Genomic DNA, 18,644 nt, shown 5'->3' with positions numbered 1-18,644 from the left:
CTGTACCTGTTATTAATGAACCGAGAAATTTCGACGAAATTAAGACCGGCTATAGGCCCGGTCAGGTAGCCCGTCTACCTGTCAAAGCTTAGGGTGCCGTAAGCGCCCGAAGCGTCGAGGGTAAGGGGTGGGGGGTAGCCGAACGATCGTTCACGGTGGTGGCTCGACACTTCGGTTCAGTTCGCTCGCGGCGCTCGTACCGTTCGTACTTATCGACGGGCGTTTCGGTTTCCCTTTTTCAAAAGGGATTTGTTTTCGGTTTTACGTGCTCTTGTGTGTTTAAAGCAGACTACTGAAAGAACAATCATGATAAAAAGTGTTACACAGTGAGACATCGTCTTTGTTTATCATTAATTAGTAAAATATCTTTAAAAATTGGCGGAATAGGGAAGAACAGGTTAACCTGTCATAAAGCAACAAGTGAATGTCGACGCGTAAGAATTAATTAATAATTCTAATCGTTTTCCAGATTATGTGTTCATCAAATAAATAGTGAACGTGTTTGTGCATATTTATTACGATACGTCGTAGCGTTGGACCGCGTTGGCGAAACGTTCGTCCATGTTTGGCCGGTCAACGAATTTCGATAATCGAACGCGCCGGTCGATCGCTCCGTACGCGCGTCCCGCGGAATTTCAAAATTTTTGCCAAATGTTTCCTTCTATTTCTATTTATTTATGACGAATCAACCGCCACAGATTATTTACATATTTAAATTTTAATATATACTGTTAATTACGTTATAATTCACAATATAATGAGTCTTCAATTGTAATTCGAGTATTAAATTAAATTAGAGGAAACATGAACGCGATCGAATCGAGCGAATTAATTTCACGAATAATCGACAAGAAATGATACGACGTGGTGTCGATGGAAAGAAACGAACGATCCACGGCAATTTTGACGAATGTCGTGAAACGTTTCACGATTAATCCGTGGTCGAAGACTATTTAAGAGAAGAACAAGAATTTCGCGGTTTTACCCCGTTGATTTATGATTCGCGTGTGCGTGAATGGTTGCCTTTGTTCGGACGATATCGCCAATTGCGAATATTCTCGTGAATGATGGCTGTTCGAGTGCACCACCGGTCTTCTTTAATGTTACCATGGCTCATCTTTCTCTCGTTGGTCCTGTGGAATCTGAACGACGCAAATGCTGGCCGTGGATTTAGACACAGCACCAGGCATAGTAAGTCTTTAACTTTTTTTGTTTTTAATTCTTTGCTTGAAACAGGAACAAACTGCGAGCCAATGATCTAGTTAGAGTTAGAGTTTAATCTTAAAATTTAAATAAAATGATGCTAAATTGGAAATATAATGTAAAATATTTGAAATTGAGTAATTTCTATTAAAACTACAGACGCTAGAAAAGAAATTATTCGAATTGTCAAATGAATAATTGTGAATGGTTTCTTCTTAATTTAAATATCGTCCTTAAGAGTATCGAATAGTAAAGCGTTAAGCAATCTCGTAAAATCTTCGACTTCGAGCCCCCTAAACCTCGACGAAACCATTTCAGCGTAACATCCGTAATAACTTCCGTGGCTCCTATGTTTCCGGTTTATTTAATTGAAGCGTTCTACGTCTCGCGTCCGCTCTATAAACATCTGCTCTTGCACCCTCTGATTTTCAAGTTCCTCTTCAATCTTACATCCTCCAAAACCAACTATTAACCCCCTTGCTTACGATCCAGATCTGTGCACTTAAATTTTACGTTCAATTTCATTTAGATTCCATTTGTACAATCAATTGTTAAATGGTAAATTCTAACGCTATTGAACTTGACGAGCAACGCGTTCGTTGTTCTCGAACGCCCTTAAACCCTTCGTTTCTTCATGAACGTGCAATTATCAGGTTGGAAAGGAATCGATAACCTTCGTGAATGTCGTTGATCGCTTTGGAGTGTTGCAAAGGATGCGCTCGCGTTTCGCCCTATACTGCTTCCACGCTAAATATAAAGCAAAGAGCTGGGAGGTGCGGAATGTCCTGACACTTAATATTCTTAGAGCAGACGCGAGTTTAACGAGGTCACTCAGATTCGTCGAAATTTTTTAACAATATCTTGAAAGGTCACATTGCGAACATTAATTAACAGTTAACTCGTATTTATTTTTACGGTTTAAATCTCTGAAATCTTGTAATAGTTTCCTAAAGCGTGTGCTCGAAAATGGCACCTTTTAATAACCGGGGCGTAGACGTTATCGTGGAACAATAAATAAGAATAACGCGCGATAATTAACGTTCACCAAAGCTTACCCGAACACGATCGATCGATCGATCGACCTTATACGCCGCGTTCACGAACCGCCGCGATCGGATCTTCGAGATATATCGAGAGATTGAGCTGACCCGCCCATGTATCGCTTCCTGTTTCTCTAATCGAAACGATCATTTCTCTTTACGCCTGATATTAATGCCTAAGCAACTATCGAGCCCAGAATAACCCTAATTTTTGCAAAATATAATTATTCTTGCTATTATTATTGTTAAAATATGATAATAAAAAAGCAGTATAAATTGAATGCAAAAGATTATTATGCTAATTCAAAAGATATGCTTAGCCAAATATGAAATGATATTTCACTTCAATGGGATTTTGCTGTAATTTTATTAATTGTAAGTTGAACAACCTCATTAAATATCGGGATTTGTTAAGGAATATAATTCCCTTTTCGCAACAGTCATGTAAGTATTTGAAAGGAGAAATTATATGTGCATTGCGCAGAGAGAACTGATTAGAGCGAATTTAAAATCTCAGTAAAATCATCAATTCCAGTGTAAACGCAGCTTACGATGAAGTATACAGTTTAAAAACACGGCTGTTACAAAATAACAAGCATTTACGTTGATTCGAATAAGAGAATGATTAAACTCGCCCTTTCGCCGAAACTAATTAAATTAATGAACCCCCCTTTGAGAATCGACTGCCAATTTAGATAACTTCTCTCGCGTCTTAATCGCCGACAAACGTATACTGCAAGCACGAGATTTTTATTTATCTTAATTGTATAGTATAAACGTTTGTATTATCTTAAGTAGTGCCATGAAGCGTTCTCCCGTATTCGCGCGAATATACTTCATTTATTCCTGCAATCGCTGTCTGATTGCTGAGATTTACGTTCATCCTATACGAGTTTTTATGAGGATATATTTATTGTATGAATTTTCATGAGGATTTATTATGTATTTCAATGCAACCATCTTAATTAGCCAATTTCAAGTCATTTTATTGAATAAAACATTCTTAATGGTTATATTTTATGTATACACTTAAGTGTTATAATTTTTTTATTGGTGTTATTTAATATTAATATTAAAAGTAATTTAGAAAAAAGATAGGATATTTTTTAATTATTTAATTTTATTATTAATTATTAAATTTGATATATGACATATAGCAAATTTTATGAAATTTAATAATTTAAGAATATTAATTTTTATATATATATATATGAGGCTCGCTTCAAACTTCGCGAAAATATTCTTAGGATGATGTGCTTTAGAAAATGTTATTTTTGCAAAATAGATTCTTTCAAAATTCTAAGTGCATATAACCCCTTAATTACTTAGAAGTCCATTCAATTAAAAATGTTAAATATCATAAGAAAGGTACAGTAAGCTTATTGAAAATATAATTAATAATTAAAAGGATTTCCCACAATTCCAGCATGACACTCAAATTATGAAGTGCAGAATACAAATGCAATAAATGTATCGAATATTTCAAAAAATTACCAATCCCTTAGCCATAACTTTAACAGAAGAAAGGAAGAAAGACTTACGAGGATCATATCTAACAACGATTAAAATATTCAACATAAAGCACCGGCACACACACTTATCTGTAGCGTTTTTGTTGGGCAGCAAGCGAGCAAATCACTGGCCTGGGCCGGTTGAAATAATTTCATTCTCGTTCTGCTTGCTCCTCTCATTTTCTTCTTGTTTAAATGCCGTCCCACGGCCCATGCAAAGTAACACTGTCGGCGTGTATGGACGTGGTTAGAGTACTCGATGGTTCATGGAGAATACACCGAACCCTTTCTTAGGGTTCTTCAGGGAATGCGAGTGTTGGCCGTGACAAGGGCGATCGCCTTGAACCTCGACCTTTGGGTTCTCGAACATCCTGATCAAATTTATAATAACAATAATTAAGTGTAAACGGTTTTGATTGGTCGTTTTTAATCTTGCTGTTCTTCTCATTTACGCTTTCACTTGATGACACTTGATACGTATCGTATTTTTTCAAATTTTCAATTAGTTTATTCTTAAGAAACTAGGTTGTCTTCTTTCAACATTATCATAAACTAGTCACTTTTATATAATATTTCATTTCTCTTCATAAAATTTTATTTAAAGTCTGGTTGCAATATATTTTCTTAGACGAATTTTTAGCTACGTTTCAGTGACATCTGTTTGCAATTCAATTATTCGAAGCTTTATTTTTTTCTATTTCACTCGCACTACAATATTTCTACTTAAACATCATATCAATTATCCTGGAGCAAACGATTGCGCCTAATTGACGTCTACAAAATTAGTTTGGACAAGTTTGTCGAAGGGTCTCTCTACGGTATCCTGTTCCTCGTTTATTTTCGATATGAATCAGCTCCTCGTCTTCTGTTTTCTCAGAACTTTGGTATTTTTAGTGAAAACCAACTCTTAGAACAAATGTCTATTTACAAAAGACAACAATTTTTAATTTTAGTTTGTTATTTCACCGATGATAATACTTACTTTCTCTTCTTCAAATAGTAAGTCAACACATTGAATAAAAAATTAATAATTACTTATTTTTATTTCTATGCAACAAACCGCAACCCATTCATGATGAGTGATTAAATAACAAATTTGAAAATTTATATATAATAATTAATATTTCATTTTTTATTGGCTTTGATTCGAAATTTATCACAAAATTTTGCAATTATGTTATCTGTTAATTTACAACGAAGCGACGAACGTATCCCTCTGAATGTATTGCATTTTTCCAACCTCTACAATCTTTTTCATTAATTACATTCATGTTAGAGTTATTTACGAGGCATTTAACACTGATTAAAAGACACATTGTATCGAAAGAAACAATAAAGATAAGTTGAAATAATTGTTTAAAAAAACATGAAATATGCTATTTCATTATACTTCAGAGGTTATCGTTCGTTCAATTAATAGATTACACTGATGCATATATATTCATAAGCTTTCATAAAAAATTTAATTTTTCTATATCTTTTTTTAAGTTATATAGCATTGATGTAGGTATGTAACCTGTTTAAGGAATTGCAAATAAGAATGCTAGAAATCTAATGAAACGTACTGAAAGTTCTAAAGACAGTTGTTATTAAAGAAAAATTATTATCCGATTGAGATTAGGATATATGGTTATGGGCAATGCGGTAAAAAGGGAAAGCGTGGTATTATGTAATACCGTAACATATGCTTAAATAGGATTAGATATGCTTCAACATAATTTCATGAAATTTACTACACGCTGAATTACTTGTTGCGTGATAAGAGGATAATAGAGAAAGTTTATCTATAATATTTGCGCATTAGTAGTTCTATCATGTTAAATATGATTTACTTCAGATAATAAATCATTTAAATTAAGTGTTTACAGTAAAACCTGTATTTATTGCTTGTGAAAGGATTTATTGAACTAGATGATAATTATGGGAACATATAGAAAAGAGTTTAATATATTGAAAAAATAATTTTCTCTCTAAAATTAAATGATGGCTTTTGAAATATGAAGTTTACAGTATGATTGCAATTTTACCATTCTATTTGAAGTAGAAGGGTGAAATACATGTTGCAGTACAAATTTCATTTACTCTTATGGAAAATAAATACATATTGAAAATTTATTGATTTTATATCAATACTTTTAAAGATTTTAAAAGTAGAACTAATTAATCCTTTAATTACACATTGCTACATGTTGAAAATGATATTTGAGGTAATTTATCACATTCGAAGGGTAGGCATAAAATGTCCTAACTTGTAATTAAGTTGCAGATTAATATATTAGGCGACAGTTTAATTACAGAAAGATCTAAAGAAAACGATCAAATGTTGTATGCGTGTAGGAGTATATTAATATTAATTAGTTCACACGAAATAAATGTCATAAATAAATATCACAGTAGTACAACTATAACGGTATGTAATTTTGATTAAATATCCTATTTCTCTATTACACAACCGGTTTTCCTGGTCTAGGAAAATGGTAAATGACATATGTACGTTGAAAGGTACATCCGTTCTATTCTCGCGGCTCGTGTGAGATGCAGAAATACTCGATATCTAACGAACATAATGCGTGATATTATGCGTTTCGTCGCATACTCTTCTGACTACTAATTTTCAATCAGGTTATCAATGAAATATTCATAGAAAATATTTCATATCATTTGCTATTCACGTGGCATGGCACATGCTAATTATAATAGTCGATTAAAAAATTATTCTAATGATATATGATACACATAATATTTGATTTCTAATTACTTCGTTATCCTAGAAATACATATTTTTATTAGCTATATTTAATTACCGATCTAGTAAATTTTAATTTTATCTTGGAGTGTTGCTTTGTTTTGTGTATAAATATTTTAAGAAAACACGAGAAATCATTTAATAGAAATAAAATAAATAATTTGTCGGGTGTTCAAGTTTTTTTTAGAAAAGATTGTAAATATCTGAAGAGAACTCTCAAAAAAGGAGTCAGAACATTGTAAATAAAAATTGCTGGCTAAATCTATTTTTAATTATTCAATGATTAAATATTAAAATACTCTTCAACTGAGTAACAGTAAGAGTCGTTAGGAAAATTCTTTGGTTTTAGCCGGTATTTCACGCATGGTTACTCGTAAGTTTGGTGAGCAGAGGAGGGCAAAAATTAGCCGAGCATCCGGCAAGCTTTTTCTCGATTTTTTCTTAACGCCTTTATTCGTCACACCTCCACTTTTGTATACTGAACGTATACCGAGACCACGAGTATTTTTGTCTTGTCTCTCCATACTAAATCATGATACCTACGCGTGTGTTCCGCGCTCCTGACTTCTAACTGTTCGTTTAATGTATCCACATACTGTCGTCTCAGGTTTCACCAACCTATTAATCCTATGTTACACTGAACAATGTGTATATTTTCATTACGTCGAATGTAATTATCACGTACTTAATCTAATTGCCATTATGAAAAGTCTGACAGGATTTCATGACAGCCAAAAGTGGCTGATTAAATCGAAGTTCATATATGGTTTGGTTAATCTAAATAATTTAATGTAACATTTAGAGAAATTTTGAATATTAAAATAAACCATTTATCTAATAAAAACTACACATAACTAGTCGAGGTTTTAAATCAGTCGAAGTTTTAGTTTTAACAATTTGAAAAACCGGTTGGCGATGAGTTTAGTGCATACACTCGTTTCTTATCTGTTTTTCGTTCTGTTGTATTCTCTTGAAGGTATTCGTACACTCTGTTTCGTCATTATCGGCTGTTCCAGAAACGATTTATCGGACACTGGTCAAGCAAAGTGAACAGGTAGCATGAAATACGACTTAAGTGGTCGAGGAAAAGTGTTTCACGGATTTTGATGGAACTCCTCGGGTAATCTCTCGTGAAAGACAGCATTTCTGCACGGTGAAGAGTCTCAGAATTGTCAGAGCTTTTATTTCAACACGTTCGTTTAAAAATTTTATGCGACGATAAGACTAGATCGCCGAGAGCGAGAGACACTGTGTTTAAGAGTCTTTGAATGACTGCTTCGTCTGGTTGGTTTGATAAGTATTCATTGCTGCTAAGTGCTTCCATTTCCCTTTCGAAGTTAGTGGTCAGAAAGGTATTATGTTGACAGAAGAATCTTTTTAGTTGCGGAATGTTAAACAATGATGAATAATATTGATTTTTCGTCATGAGAAATCAAGTTTCATGAACAAATACTGATAAATATAAGAAATCTTAATCCTGCTTGAGTTTACTTGCAATTTACTGTTTGAAATGATTGGGAAAATTGTTGCAAAAATGAAAGGCAGATTAGAATTAAAATATCTGCTTAGATTTACTTACAATTTTGTAAAAAAAATTGGCTTTTAAATTATTACAGAAATAAATATTTCTATAACATACTTTTATACTTACCAAATTCATTTCTTTTTGAGTAATTTAATTTGGTACATAAAATGAGAAATCATACTGCAAAATAAAATACTGAATTTTTGTTAATAAAAATAATTTTACCAGTCGCTTTTATATCAGTTTTTGTATTTCGTTTATAACACTGCAATTCGAGCCGATATATCTACAAAAGCTATGCAATGAAGACGAGGCTAGAACCCGGAAGTGAAACACGTTTCTGACAACTACCTGTGAGTGTCATCAAGGTATACCAGAGAGTACTGTGCAATTAACACGAGATATGCCTCCAACGCGTATTCCCGTGTCGAGTAGCGTTATATCAAAGTTTGCTTGCTTCTTATTCAAGGTGTTGAACTTGCTTGCTTTTCTGACATTTCCTTTTTTCACTACTCGTCGTTCAAATCGAAATGAAATATCTATCTAGAAAATTTTACATAAATGTAAATATAATTATCAGTAGATTACGAATATCTATGCAAAAGTATTATTTTTATAAAAAATAGTTAAAGAAGTAGAACCTAGATAGAGAATTTTTTTTTTTTTATTAAATAATTTTAAGTAATACATGGTAGTTTTTATTTTACATAAATAAGAATGTATATCAATAGGATATTAATTATTTAAAACAATTTTCTGTTGGTCGTTAGCAAAGCGAAATCGGGTTATCGTTTCTTCAGGATGAAATCACGCGTAGCTTTTCATTCGAGATCTACCGGAAGTAGAAGGTGGGCGAGAAATGAAGGGGATCCTTGCGCATAAAACTCGTAAAGGCGCGCTTCGTAAATAGGCATCGTGGCAGGACAGGAAGTCTTGCCAGATGCTGATGCTCTTTCTCGCACGATCCTATTATAATCGCGTTTCCTTGATCAGACATTCATAACTGGAAAATATTCTAAAGGATATTTATTCAAATCCTATTAATAAATTATTTCATCTAAAATTTCTGTTCATAAACTGTTGTTTGATTATAATCCATTAAGACTTAAATGTGGCATTAATGTAACATTTTATCTACAATTTTTTCAAAGTCAATTTACATTATTAAATTCTATTTTTTTTTACATAAAAGTATTTCAGAAATTTATTAATTTTTTCGTTAAAATGATATAATTCTGCTTTATTGTTTAGGAATTTGATATTGTTAATAAATATACAAAACAAATTATCAGAATTTCTAAGTGAATTATAAATATATGACACGATATCTGATTCGAAGTGACGAATGCCTTATTCGTCGATAATTTCTTCCTGAATTTATGCGACGTGCGTGAGTCCTCGCTCGTGTCCTTTTTAGGGATATCGTTCGCGCGATCCTTCGGAAAGATTACCTGTTCTGTTACCTGCGTGTTTGTTGCCGATCGTTATCGGACTTCATCGGAATGCAGGTATCCGTTCGCGGCACAATTTGTACCTTCCGACAAAGCTGGACGATGTTTTGTAAACGATAAAATCGGACTAACGATAGTGCCACATCTGGTTACATTTTTAGAGTATCAATGGTAAAATTGCTTCGGGTCATTTCGTTACAAACCAAATTACAAATATTTGTATTTTATTTCAATCTACCATTCTTCAATTTTATTATTATTTTTTTATTTTATTTTATTACCTTTTTGCACTTTTGTATTATAAACATTTTCAAAACTTTTAAAAATGATTTATTATATTCAAACAGTTTCTTTTTTAATAAAGAAAATATACTATTTCTGAAAGGTACTCATCAAGGTAAAATAAAAGTACCGAAATGACTCGTTTCCACGTTTCGCTCGCATTCTTTCCAAATTACTCCGTAAAACGGGTCTTTAACTCGAATCGTTCGCCGTGGTATCATTGAAAAATAATCAAATTTTTCTTGGTACTCAATATCTGTAACGAGCCACGTCGAATTTCCTTTTACGTAACAGCCTACAACTTTTACTCACAATTGAAAAATCAGCTAACGACGTCTCGGTTAATCGTGCACGAATATCAGTGGTGAGACTTTCTTATAAGGGTAAGCAACGTAGCATTACAACATCATCGTGCCAGTGAGCATTCGTAAATGCTTGTGTATACGTGTCAGTCACGTAGTTAGTCTTCTAGAAATCTGCTGTAACAATCATCAGTCATGATAGACCCAACACGATATCGGCTAGTACGATGATCATTCATACTGACGATACTAATGAAGTTTATGCCACTTTACCTGACAGAAATTGTCAGGTCATGGAAATACTAATCTTGTACTTTTGCAAAGAAATGAGAAATATTTCTGCCACTCAAAATAATAGTGGTGTATCTTCATTTACATTTACTTTTATTATTTTTATTAACAAAATTACATTTCTCTTGTGAAACTTTTTAAAATCATTACAATCTTTATATGAAATAAATATTACATACTATCAAAAAGTTTCTCATTTACAAAATTACAAATGATACTAATTGACTAATTATTAAAATTTAACAGAAATGAAAAGTAAAGATTTAGATTATTTATGGATAAGGTGTTAGGTTAACAAGCTTGTCATTGGGGCTTGTCGAGACAGGATCAGACAGCAATCTTGTGTTATCAGAATCTTAGCAATGACTGGATATTACAAAGTCATCGAACGTCTTGATCGACAGAGGGAAGCTGAAAGTGAAGACTGCCAGTCCGGAATGTAACACCTTGTCGCGTGACTGGATGGTACGCGACGTGCAGAATAAAAATGTCCATTTAGACATTCGATTGGTGGATGTCGGGTCGTTCAACCTCTCTCGGTTTCTATTCTTTTTCTTCGTCTTCGCAGTCCGCCCACTCAGCCGAAATTACATTTCAAAGATCGGGCGCCTACTCGCTCCCATTTTTTTCTTCGTTCATCTACCCCCGAGGCGCCACGCCGAGGAGGAACCGGAAACGATGGCAAAAGATAACCACTTCCAATTTGGTGTGTTGTTAGAAATGGGGAAGAAAAAGAAGGAAAAATACTGGAGTTTCTACTATTTTCTCTGAGGTCCTGTTTTTATTAAAATGAGAAAATTATAAATCATCATCTCTTCAGTATCAATCTCAAAGACCTGGGGTAAAATAAATAATATTTTGAAAATTTTCTAAATAAGAAAAATGATACATATTTAATATTGTCCAATTAGTTTGACGAGCTCTCTTCAGTCTTTCTATTCTATTAATACATTAATAGATAATTATTTAAAATAGATTTTCTAATAATATAAATCATACTTTCATGAAGTAATAGAAACACGTTCTTTGATTACACAAAAAGGGGAAATGTATTATCCATGTTTCTCTTAGTGGATGCATTAACGCCAGTTAATACTCTTAATTGCACTCTTAGCAGAAGTTAGTTCACTCTTAATTACCGCTTACCGACGCTATTCGAGGAATCAAAGAATAATCCAGACAGATAATATTTATGTAGAACACGAGCTATAATTTTTAAGCAGTATTATTATTTTTGTAAAAGGAGTCACGATCCATCGTCGAACAGGTAGATTAATTATGCAGCCGGGTACATTAATATTTCAAGTGTCGAGTGCTTTTGCACGCAAACCCCTGTCGTGCAACGAGAATTGAAAAGCGACCGCAAAATTAACACGACACCGTACAGCGATAAATTTATATTCCAATTGATAGCTAATTAAACGATCTCTGCCTTTCATCGAAATTCCCCGTGTGACTTTATCAAATTTTAATTGAACTCTCAGTGATGTTTATCTTTGATCTTTATTTATAATTAGAATATTTTTATTTTGGTATAACGTTTGAAAATTACACGGTATTTGGAGGTTTATGGCCTGAACAAATCTTAGGTCTTAGGTAAAAACATTGAAATATTGAATGCAACGCGTGTGTGTACTTATCTTAGAAACATAAGTTAGCTAGAAAATGGTATACCTTATCGTATTTATGGACCATTTGTGTGTCAGTTTTGCCTCACAAGTTTTAGATTTCTTCCAGATAGAAATGTATTTTGAGTTGCCATGTGGAAATAATATTTTGAAAAGCATAGTATCCAGTGGAAAATGTATTTTTTGTGAAAACATTAAAAAAAATGGGCTATGTTAAATATGTAAATTTGTGGATAAATTGATACTTCTTCATTAACAGAAATTAGTTTCAATATTATAATTTGTTTAATTCATAAATTAGAATTTTATAAAAAACTTATTAAAATTATTCATTTTTGATACGTTTCTCAATGTTTCAAGTACCATTAATTTCTTATATTTCTCATTTTATAGAATCAAATTCTTAATAAATATTTTTTTTTACTTAACTCAATATTTTTTGGTGACATGTGGAGCCAATCCATATTTTGAAAGCATCAGGGCCATCCTGACTCTCGCCTAATTACGTCACTGCTAATAATTTATAATTCGTAAAATTTCAGTAATAATAATTAATTAAATTGTATAAGAGATTTCAGATTTTTCAATTACTTTTCAACGATTTCAATTAATTGCGTCAAAAATGACATTGAAAAATCTTCTCAGCAATAAATTAGTATCCACTTGGTGCACGTCCGCAGGAGCCAGTGTTAATTAATAATTGCCAGTCGTTGGTAACCGTGGTAAAAGGAAGAACAGTCGGTTTTTGTTCGAAGACGATCGAGCAACGGAAAAGAAGGAAATATCTTGGCTTCTCTGACCGTAGTTGGTATGTGGAAGAGAGGAACATGCTGCTCCTCTGGCGGCTGCCTTAAACAGCCTTGGCCTTAGCCTCAACGTCAACTATTTCTTAAACACAGTCTTCCTTGCGCTTCTGCAAAGGATCAAACAAAAACTGACCGTGTTTTATGCCACCTGTTCGAATCGAGCCAATCGGAACGCGTGCTGCCGTTAATAACCGAACATTATTCATTGGCGTAACTAGGACCTTTTGCTAGGGTCAGTAAGGCCTACAGAATTTAAGAACCTTAGAAGTTTAAAAATATTAGAGAATTAGTTAGAATCTCAAAAGTTTAGGACCTTGGTGTCTTAGAATTTCAGAATTTTGAAATTTTAGAATTTTGGAGTTTTAGAATATTAAAATTTTAGAATTGGAATTGAGTAATTTTAGAATATTAAAATTTTGGAATCTAAGAATTTTAAAAGATGAGACTGTGGGTGCTGGTCTACATTTTTGGGAAGGTGCAAGTCCATCTTGGCCCCCTCCTAATTACACCACAATCTTGCAATTTTGAAATCTATTAATATAATAAAGTAACAAAATCATAAGAAGTTTCTTTTGTTCCATCAATTCACGTAATCGTTGCGTGAGAACTCAGTTAACCGTTTTCCTATAAAAAATTTTATTTTCCATCGTGCACCTGCATTCGCACGGAACAATGACGGGATTGAAAATATTTATTCACGCTGACGGCCAATTACGTTGCATTGTGGGAGCATTGTGAGCGGTGTCCACCCGGAAACTGGCTGCAGAATCGCAGCCTCTCTCAGCGTTGAGCTTTTAAGCTGGCGATTTACAGCGTGTCTGATCGCTACAGGATATATGTATTTTGTAGCAAAGGCGTCATCGATTTGATAGCTGCGTGACGTTTCAAAAGAATCCGCGATTCATGACGAAGGATCCCAGGATCCTCTGTCGGGGATGCGGTTAAAGTCCTACCGAAGATGAACAGGAATATTCCAGCTTGCACAGTTCCTTGACTTCGGAGTGCCACTTGAACCATTAAGGATCAAACAATGAAATAATTCAATTTTTATCCATAAGGCAACCCAAACATTATCCAAACATTTTTTATGTTTTAATAATATTGGAAGGAACTAAAAATTTATCATAAATGGTATTGAAGCAGTAACAACTTATTTATAATATAAAAAAATAGTACTGACAGACATAAGGAAATTTATAAATTACTTAAGAAAGTATAAAACAGTTTATTATATTCGTATAAATACTTAAAATTCTTGTTTGTCTACCATTCTTATTTGTGAATTTCCAGATTTGAAGTTGTTCTTCTTTTTTTGTTATAGTTATTTGCGCTCTAGTTTTTTAGGCGTTGTATGTTTTTGTTTGTGACTGATAAAATTGTCTCACGATAATGCCAGGTTTTTTATGCCTGTTTAAGTTCAGGGTATCCGCGATAAAACCGTGTGAGGTCATTTTACGGCTAATCAAAATGTAATAATGATGTAAGATTGATGTAATATATCGTTCACGTGAAATTAGAGTGAATTTAAGTCATCATTTTGCTGGTGTCGTGTTTGTTTTAGAAATGTGCTTTGGAAACTTTAAATATATTTCATTTAACGATGTAGGAATATTTTGAATCGCTTCAACTTATGATGCATATTTTCTGTTTTGTCCAAATTATTTTATCTCGTCGACTGAAATTTTGTGTAATCAAATAATTAATTTAAAAAAAGATTAGGCAAACTTATAATTATGTAAGACAGCAAACTAAGAACTTAACTTTGAAAATTAATCTATCATATTGTTAATAATTAATAATAACCATTTTTACCGTAGTAATTAATATGATTATTATATGTATTTAATTATTTTTTTATTAATTACTATGTTAGGGAATGTAGTCACAGAATGTATATTGGTATCTTTTATACTAATATATAATATTATCATTATAATTGTCGAGATACCGTTGTATATCTCGAAGTAATTAGAAGTGTGAACAGAAAACAGTCCCGTTAAAACGTTGATGGATCCTCGAGAGATCATTATTCTTATCGTTTCTTAGAGCAATTTTCCCATAGAAAAGTCTAGGAGGGCGTTTGATTTATCAGCGTCAGAAACGCTTTGATAAGAAAAAAGAAAAGTAAAGAACAGGCTCCTGTTTCTTACATCGCGTTTGATTATAAAGTTCACACGCGTACACGCTTATAAAATCCTTGTAGAAAAACGAAAAAAGAAATGAAAATCGAGTATAAAGTGATTGTCATACGGTGCACGTATTCGATTACCCGTGGAATGCAGTAGTAGATTCACTTTTGACTTTTTCTTAAATTAAATCACTCTACTAACACTTCTTTATTTTTGGAGCAACCTTTAAATAAGCTTGAACTATTATAAGGCAAATACTTTTGTAAGGAAATTTCCAGTTAGAAAACCGTGACGAAGTTTTTTTATTTTTAAACTTTAATATAGATATTAATTTCAATGATATTAGATAACTTTTGCTATTATTAAGTATAATTTTTCCATTTTATAAAAATAATTAAAATTTGGATTCTCTCCATGGTCCGCCGTTCGAGGGTTAATGTTCGAATTACTCTTTTGTAACTCTCATTTCTGTTTTTTTTTTCTTTTTTACATAACAGCCATTTGTCTTTTGCATTCAATTGTTACACAGGTATAGAAATACCCGTGCTTCAATTTCGTTCTGAATAAACCTAATCGTATATTTGCTCCGAATTCATCGTTCACAATGGCTACAGAGTCATCCGATCTCGCCTACGGTGGCTGCCTATTGATTCTTTCGTTTCATGCCCCCGTGAATTCTCTCGAGTTAGAAACGAGGCGCGACCATTAATATTGTTCCTCGTTAATCTTGCGGCGAGCCGGGCTGATTAATCGAACGAACAGTTTGGCGATCGGGGTAGCATTAATTATCCGTCATGGACAGGTTTTCATTTTCGGCCCGATATTCGCCGCGGGACGCCACTTATACGATTCCTTCCTGACCACGATAATCGCTTTCTCGCCGTAGAAACGCACCTGTGTACTCTCGATGGCCGCGTAAATCAGCCTCCCAATAGCACATGGAACCGTGTATAAATATAACTTTAATTGCCCGGCTAACATCTCACCATGATATTGATGGCGATGATCGTTTCGTGACCCAACGACGCAACGTTCGGAAAAATTCTCAAACCGCGTGATATTCTAATTATTTAATTAAATGATTTGATTGTTCCCAGGTGTGATTGTAAGACTTAAATAGTCCGCAATTCGGAGTTTTTAGATTTAATCATTTAATTTAAATTTTACAATAAAGTTTAAGAAAAACAATTTTCCTCCCTTAAGTTTCATAAATTTTTTGAAATTTGATTTTTACAAAGATTTACTCTAGTTACAGTAAAAGAAGAAATCTTAAGGTAATTATTTTGCCTAATTAATAGTTTTAATATTAAAATTTTATATATTTTTTTTTGTCACGAAGAAGGTAGAAAGATAAATCATAGAAGCTTCTGGTATTCGACTGAAATGCAGAAATAATTATATAGAGGTTGTTGAACAATTCATTGCGAAACGTTTCATTGAATAGTAAAGCGTTCTACTCATGAATGCGAGTCATCAATGAAAACACAATCTCGTAAACACGTGCCGATTCTACGGGTGAGCGTTTGCGAATTCCGAACGAGGCGTACGTTGTTCCTCGATCTCCACGCACACATAAACACACTAGAAGAGATTCGCGGATGTAAACCGTCGTGTGCCTACTCACAGCTGTCTGCTATTCTAATTATCAGACAATGGCGCCGCCAGGAAGAATCAATTCTATAGAACCTCTCAATGAAGGCGTTGGGAATTTACTTATGTATAATCCTTAATTTTACCTTAGTAAATTACATTATAAAAATGATAAAAATATCTCAAAATCTCTTGAAACAATATTTAAAATAACACACATACTGTAAAGATGATTCAAGATTATAACAAAGGACAATTTCTAAAATGATGCAAAAATTGGTGAAACAAAAATACTATCGTCTTTTTCATTTTTCAAGACGGTAGCGATAGATGGTCACAGTTTTTCATTCTGACACACCAAGTGTGAGAGTCACGATTGGATCGTTTTTACAGACAGCCTATTGACAGTGAAAAGAAGTAGTCGCGACCACTCGACACTGACAAAGTCAATTTCCTTTCGGTTCAAAATCCCCCGAGCTGTACACTGTCATCGAGCAACACAAACCGCTTTTGTAATCGGTGTCGCGTTAATGTGTCCCACTGTTTATTAAAGATAATTTGTCAACGTGAACGCATAACACATGGCGAGAGGGTTTTGGTTTGATAGACCACGTTACACTGTGTTACCTTAATGCAGCACGATTTAAGGTAATGGCATGTATTTGCCGTTGATGTCCGGCAAGAAATATTTGCAACAGTTTCTTAAGTCAGTAATGGAACAAGTTCTGGATATGGAAAGAAATATTAAACAATTATTTATTTGCTGAAAATGTTGCATTTTAAGCGATAATATGAGAATAGAGTAGAAAGTAATCTACACTTTTTCAAATTTAATTATAATGGAAATTTAATTAATAAAGTTAATTAGATAATTTCAGCTATTTATTATTTGAAATGTATGATCTATGGACTGTTAAGATCAGTTATTTATCACCTATTGGGTATAAAATAGGTAAATAATCGGCAAATATCATAGCAACCGGAAATAGTAGAAGTAGGTTTATCGTTCTATTCATCGACCACTTTTACCAAGGCGATTATCGATTGCTTAGCCTTAATGATATACGCGACGATTATTACAAGTCGACAAAACGGGTTCAGATGTTGACTTACGCACATCTCCGTCCAGACTTTCATGACTTTCATTCTTATGAATGCATGGGAGCGGCGATGGTTTAAACCGAGTGGGTTTTACGGTAGCTAGAGATGACGTGTGGTATAACGAAACAATAAAGTATCACGCTGCCACGGCGCACGGCATACCCTTATGTGGCACCATGTTATTCCCGGGACTGACGATGCTATTTAACAGTGATTTATCGTATTATTTATCGGTGATTATGATTGCAACATTGTCTTGGTACTAGTTTTTCTCATTGATGATTGCTTTACGAAACTGTTCCGGTAGATTTATTTCTTTATTCTTTCTCGAGAACCCTTAACTACCGGAGATTAGAGTTGTAACATACAGGAAATGAGAGGATTGAAATTAACCTATTTTGTAATTTGTTAAAAGTGTTCTTTTCGCTCTACAATCTTCTAATGACAGGAATTGTGAAAATACCGAATAACTCTGCCATTTTGCAACATTTTCACTTTACAAAAATTGAAATGTAAAGATGAAAGTTATAGATATATCTTACAAAAAAGCTAAATTAACTAATAATAAAGAGCAGAGATTCTAATGGACAAGTGTACCGTCCAACTATCCATCTTCATTATACTGTTCAACTAGTTACAATCATCAGAACAACGATACGTTAACAAGAAGAAAGTTCGTGGGAACAGAACGAGACAGCATCTACGAAACTTCAAGAGAAAGGCTACTAAGGTGAATAGCGAAAAAAAGAAAGGCAAAGATCGCGTTATAGTGTTAGATACTGAAAGCAAAGTTTGCAATTAACGTAATTCACAGTCGAACATTGAAAGCAGTCTTCAGTTACCAAAATCTGTAGAAACTACTAATGAAAAGAGAATACAGTGGTATTAGCAACATCAACGTGTTCATCATTTTTTATGTATAACTGGAGGTGGTATAACTGGACCCATTGTTCATCATGAGTTTAATTTTGGGATTTTAAGTACGTACACTCAATTATTTATGACTATGCAAATGGGATTTTCCATGAAATGAATGACA

The 18,644-nt window shown here is 33.4% G+C and overlaps 1 protein-coding gene across 2 annotated transcripts in view; it reads left to right on the top strand.

The window, feature by feature from the left end:
- The first annotated feature begins 194 nt into the window (after positions 1-194).
- The window catches only part of wb (wing blister), a 118,777-nt gene continuing 100,327 nt past the window's right edge, over positions 195-18,644 (top strand). For both annotated transcript variants that reach the window (XM_034339794.2, XM_034339793.2), the window contains exon 1: positions 195-1,191. In XM_034339794.2, the coding sequence (XP_034195685.2) occupies positions 1,065-1,191 (127 nt within the window). In that variant the 5' untranslated portion in view covers positions 195-1,064. The remainder of the gene's footprint in view (positions 1,192-18,644) is intronic.

The sequence above is a fragment of the Osmia lignaria genome, chromosome 10 (genome assembly GCF_051020975.1).
Source record: "Osmia lignaria lignaria isolate PbOS001 chromosome 10, iyOsmLign1, whole genome shotgun sequence".
NCBI classification, from domain to species: Eukaryota; Metazoa; Arthropoda; class Insecta; order Hymenoptera; family Megachilidae; genus Osmia; species Osmia lignaria.
The sequence above is the reverse complement of the archived record's forward strand: the minus strand, read 5'-3'. Positions and strand labels throughout refer to the sequence as shown.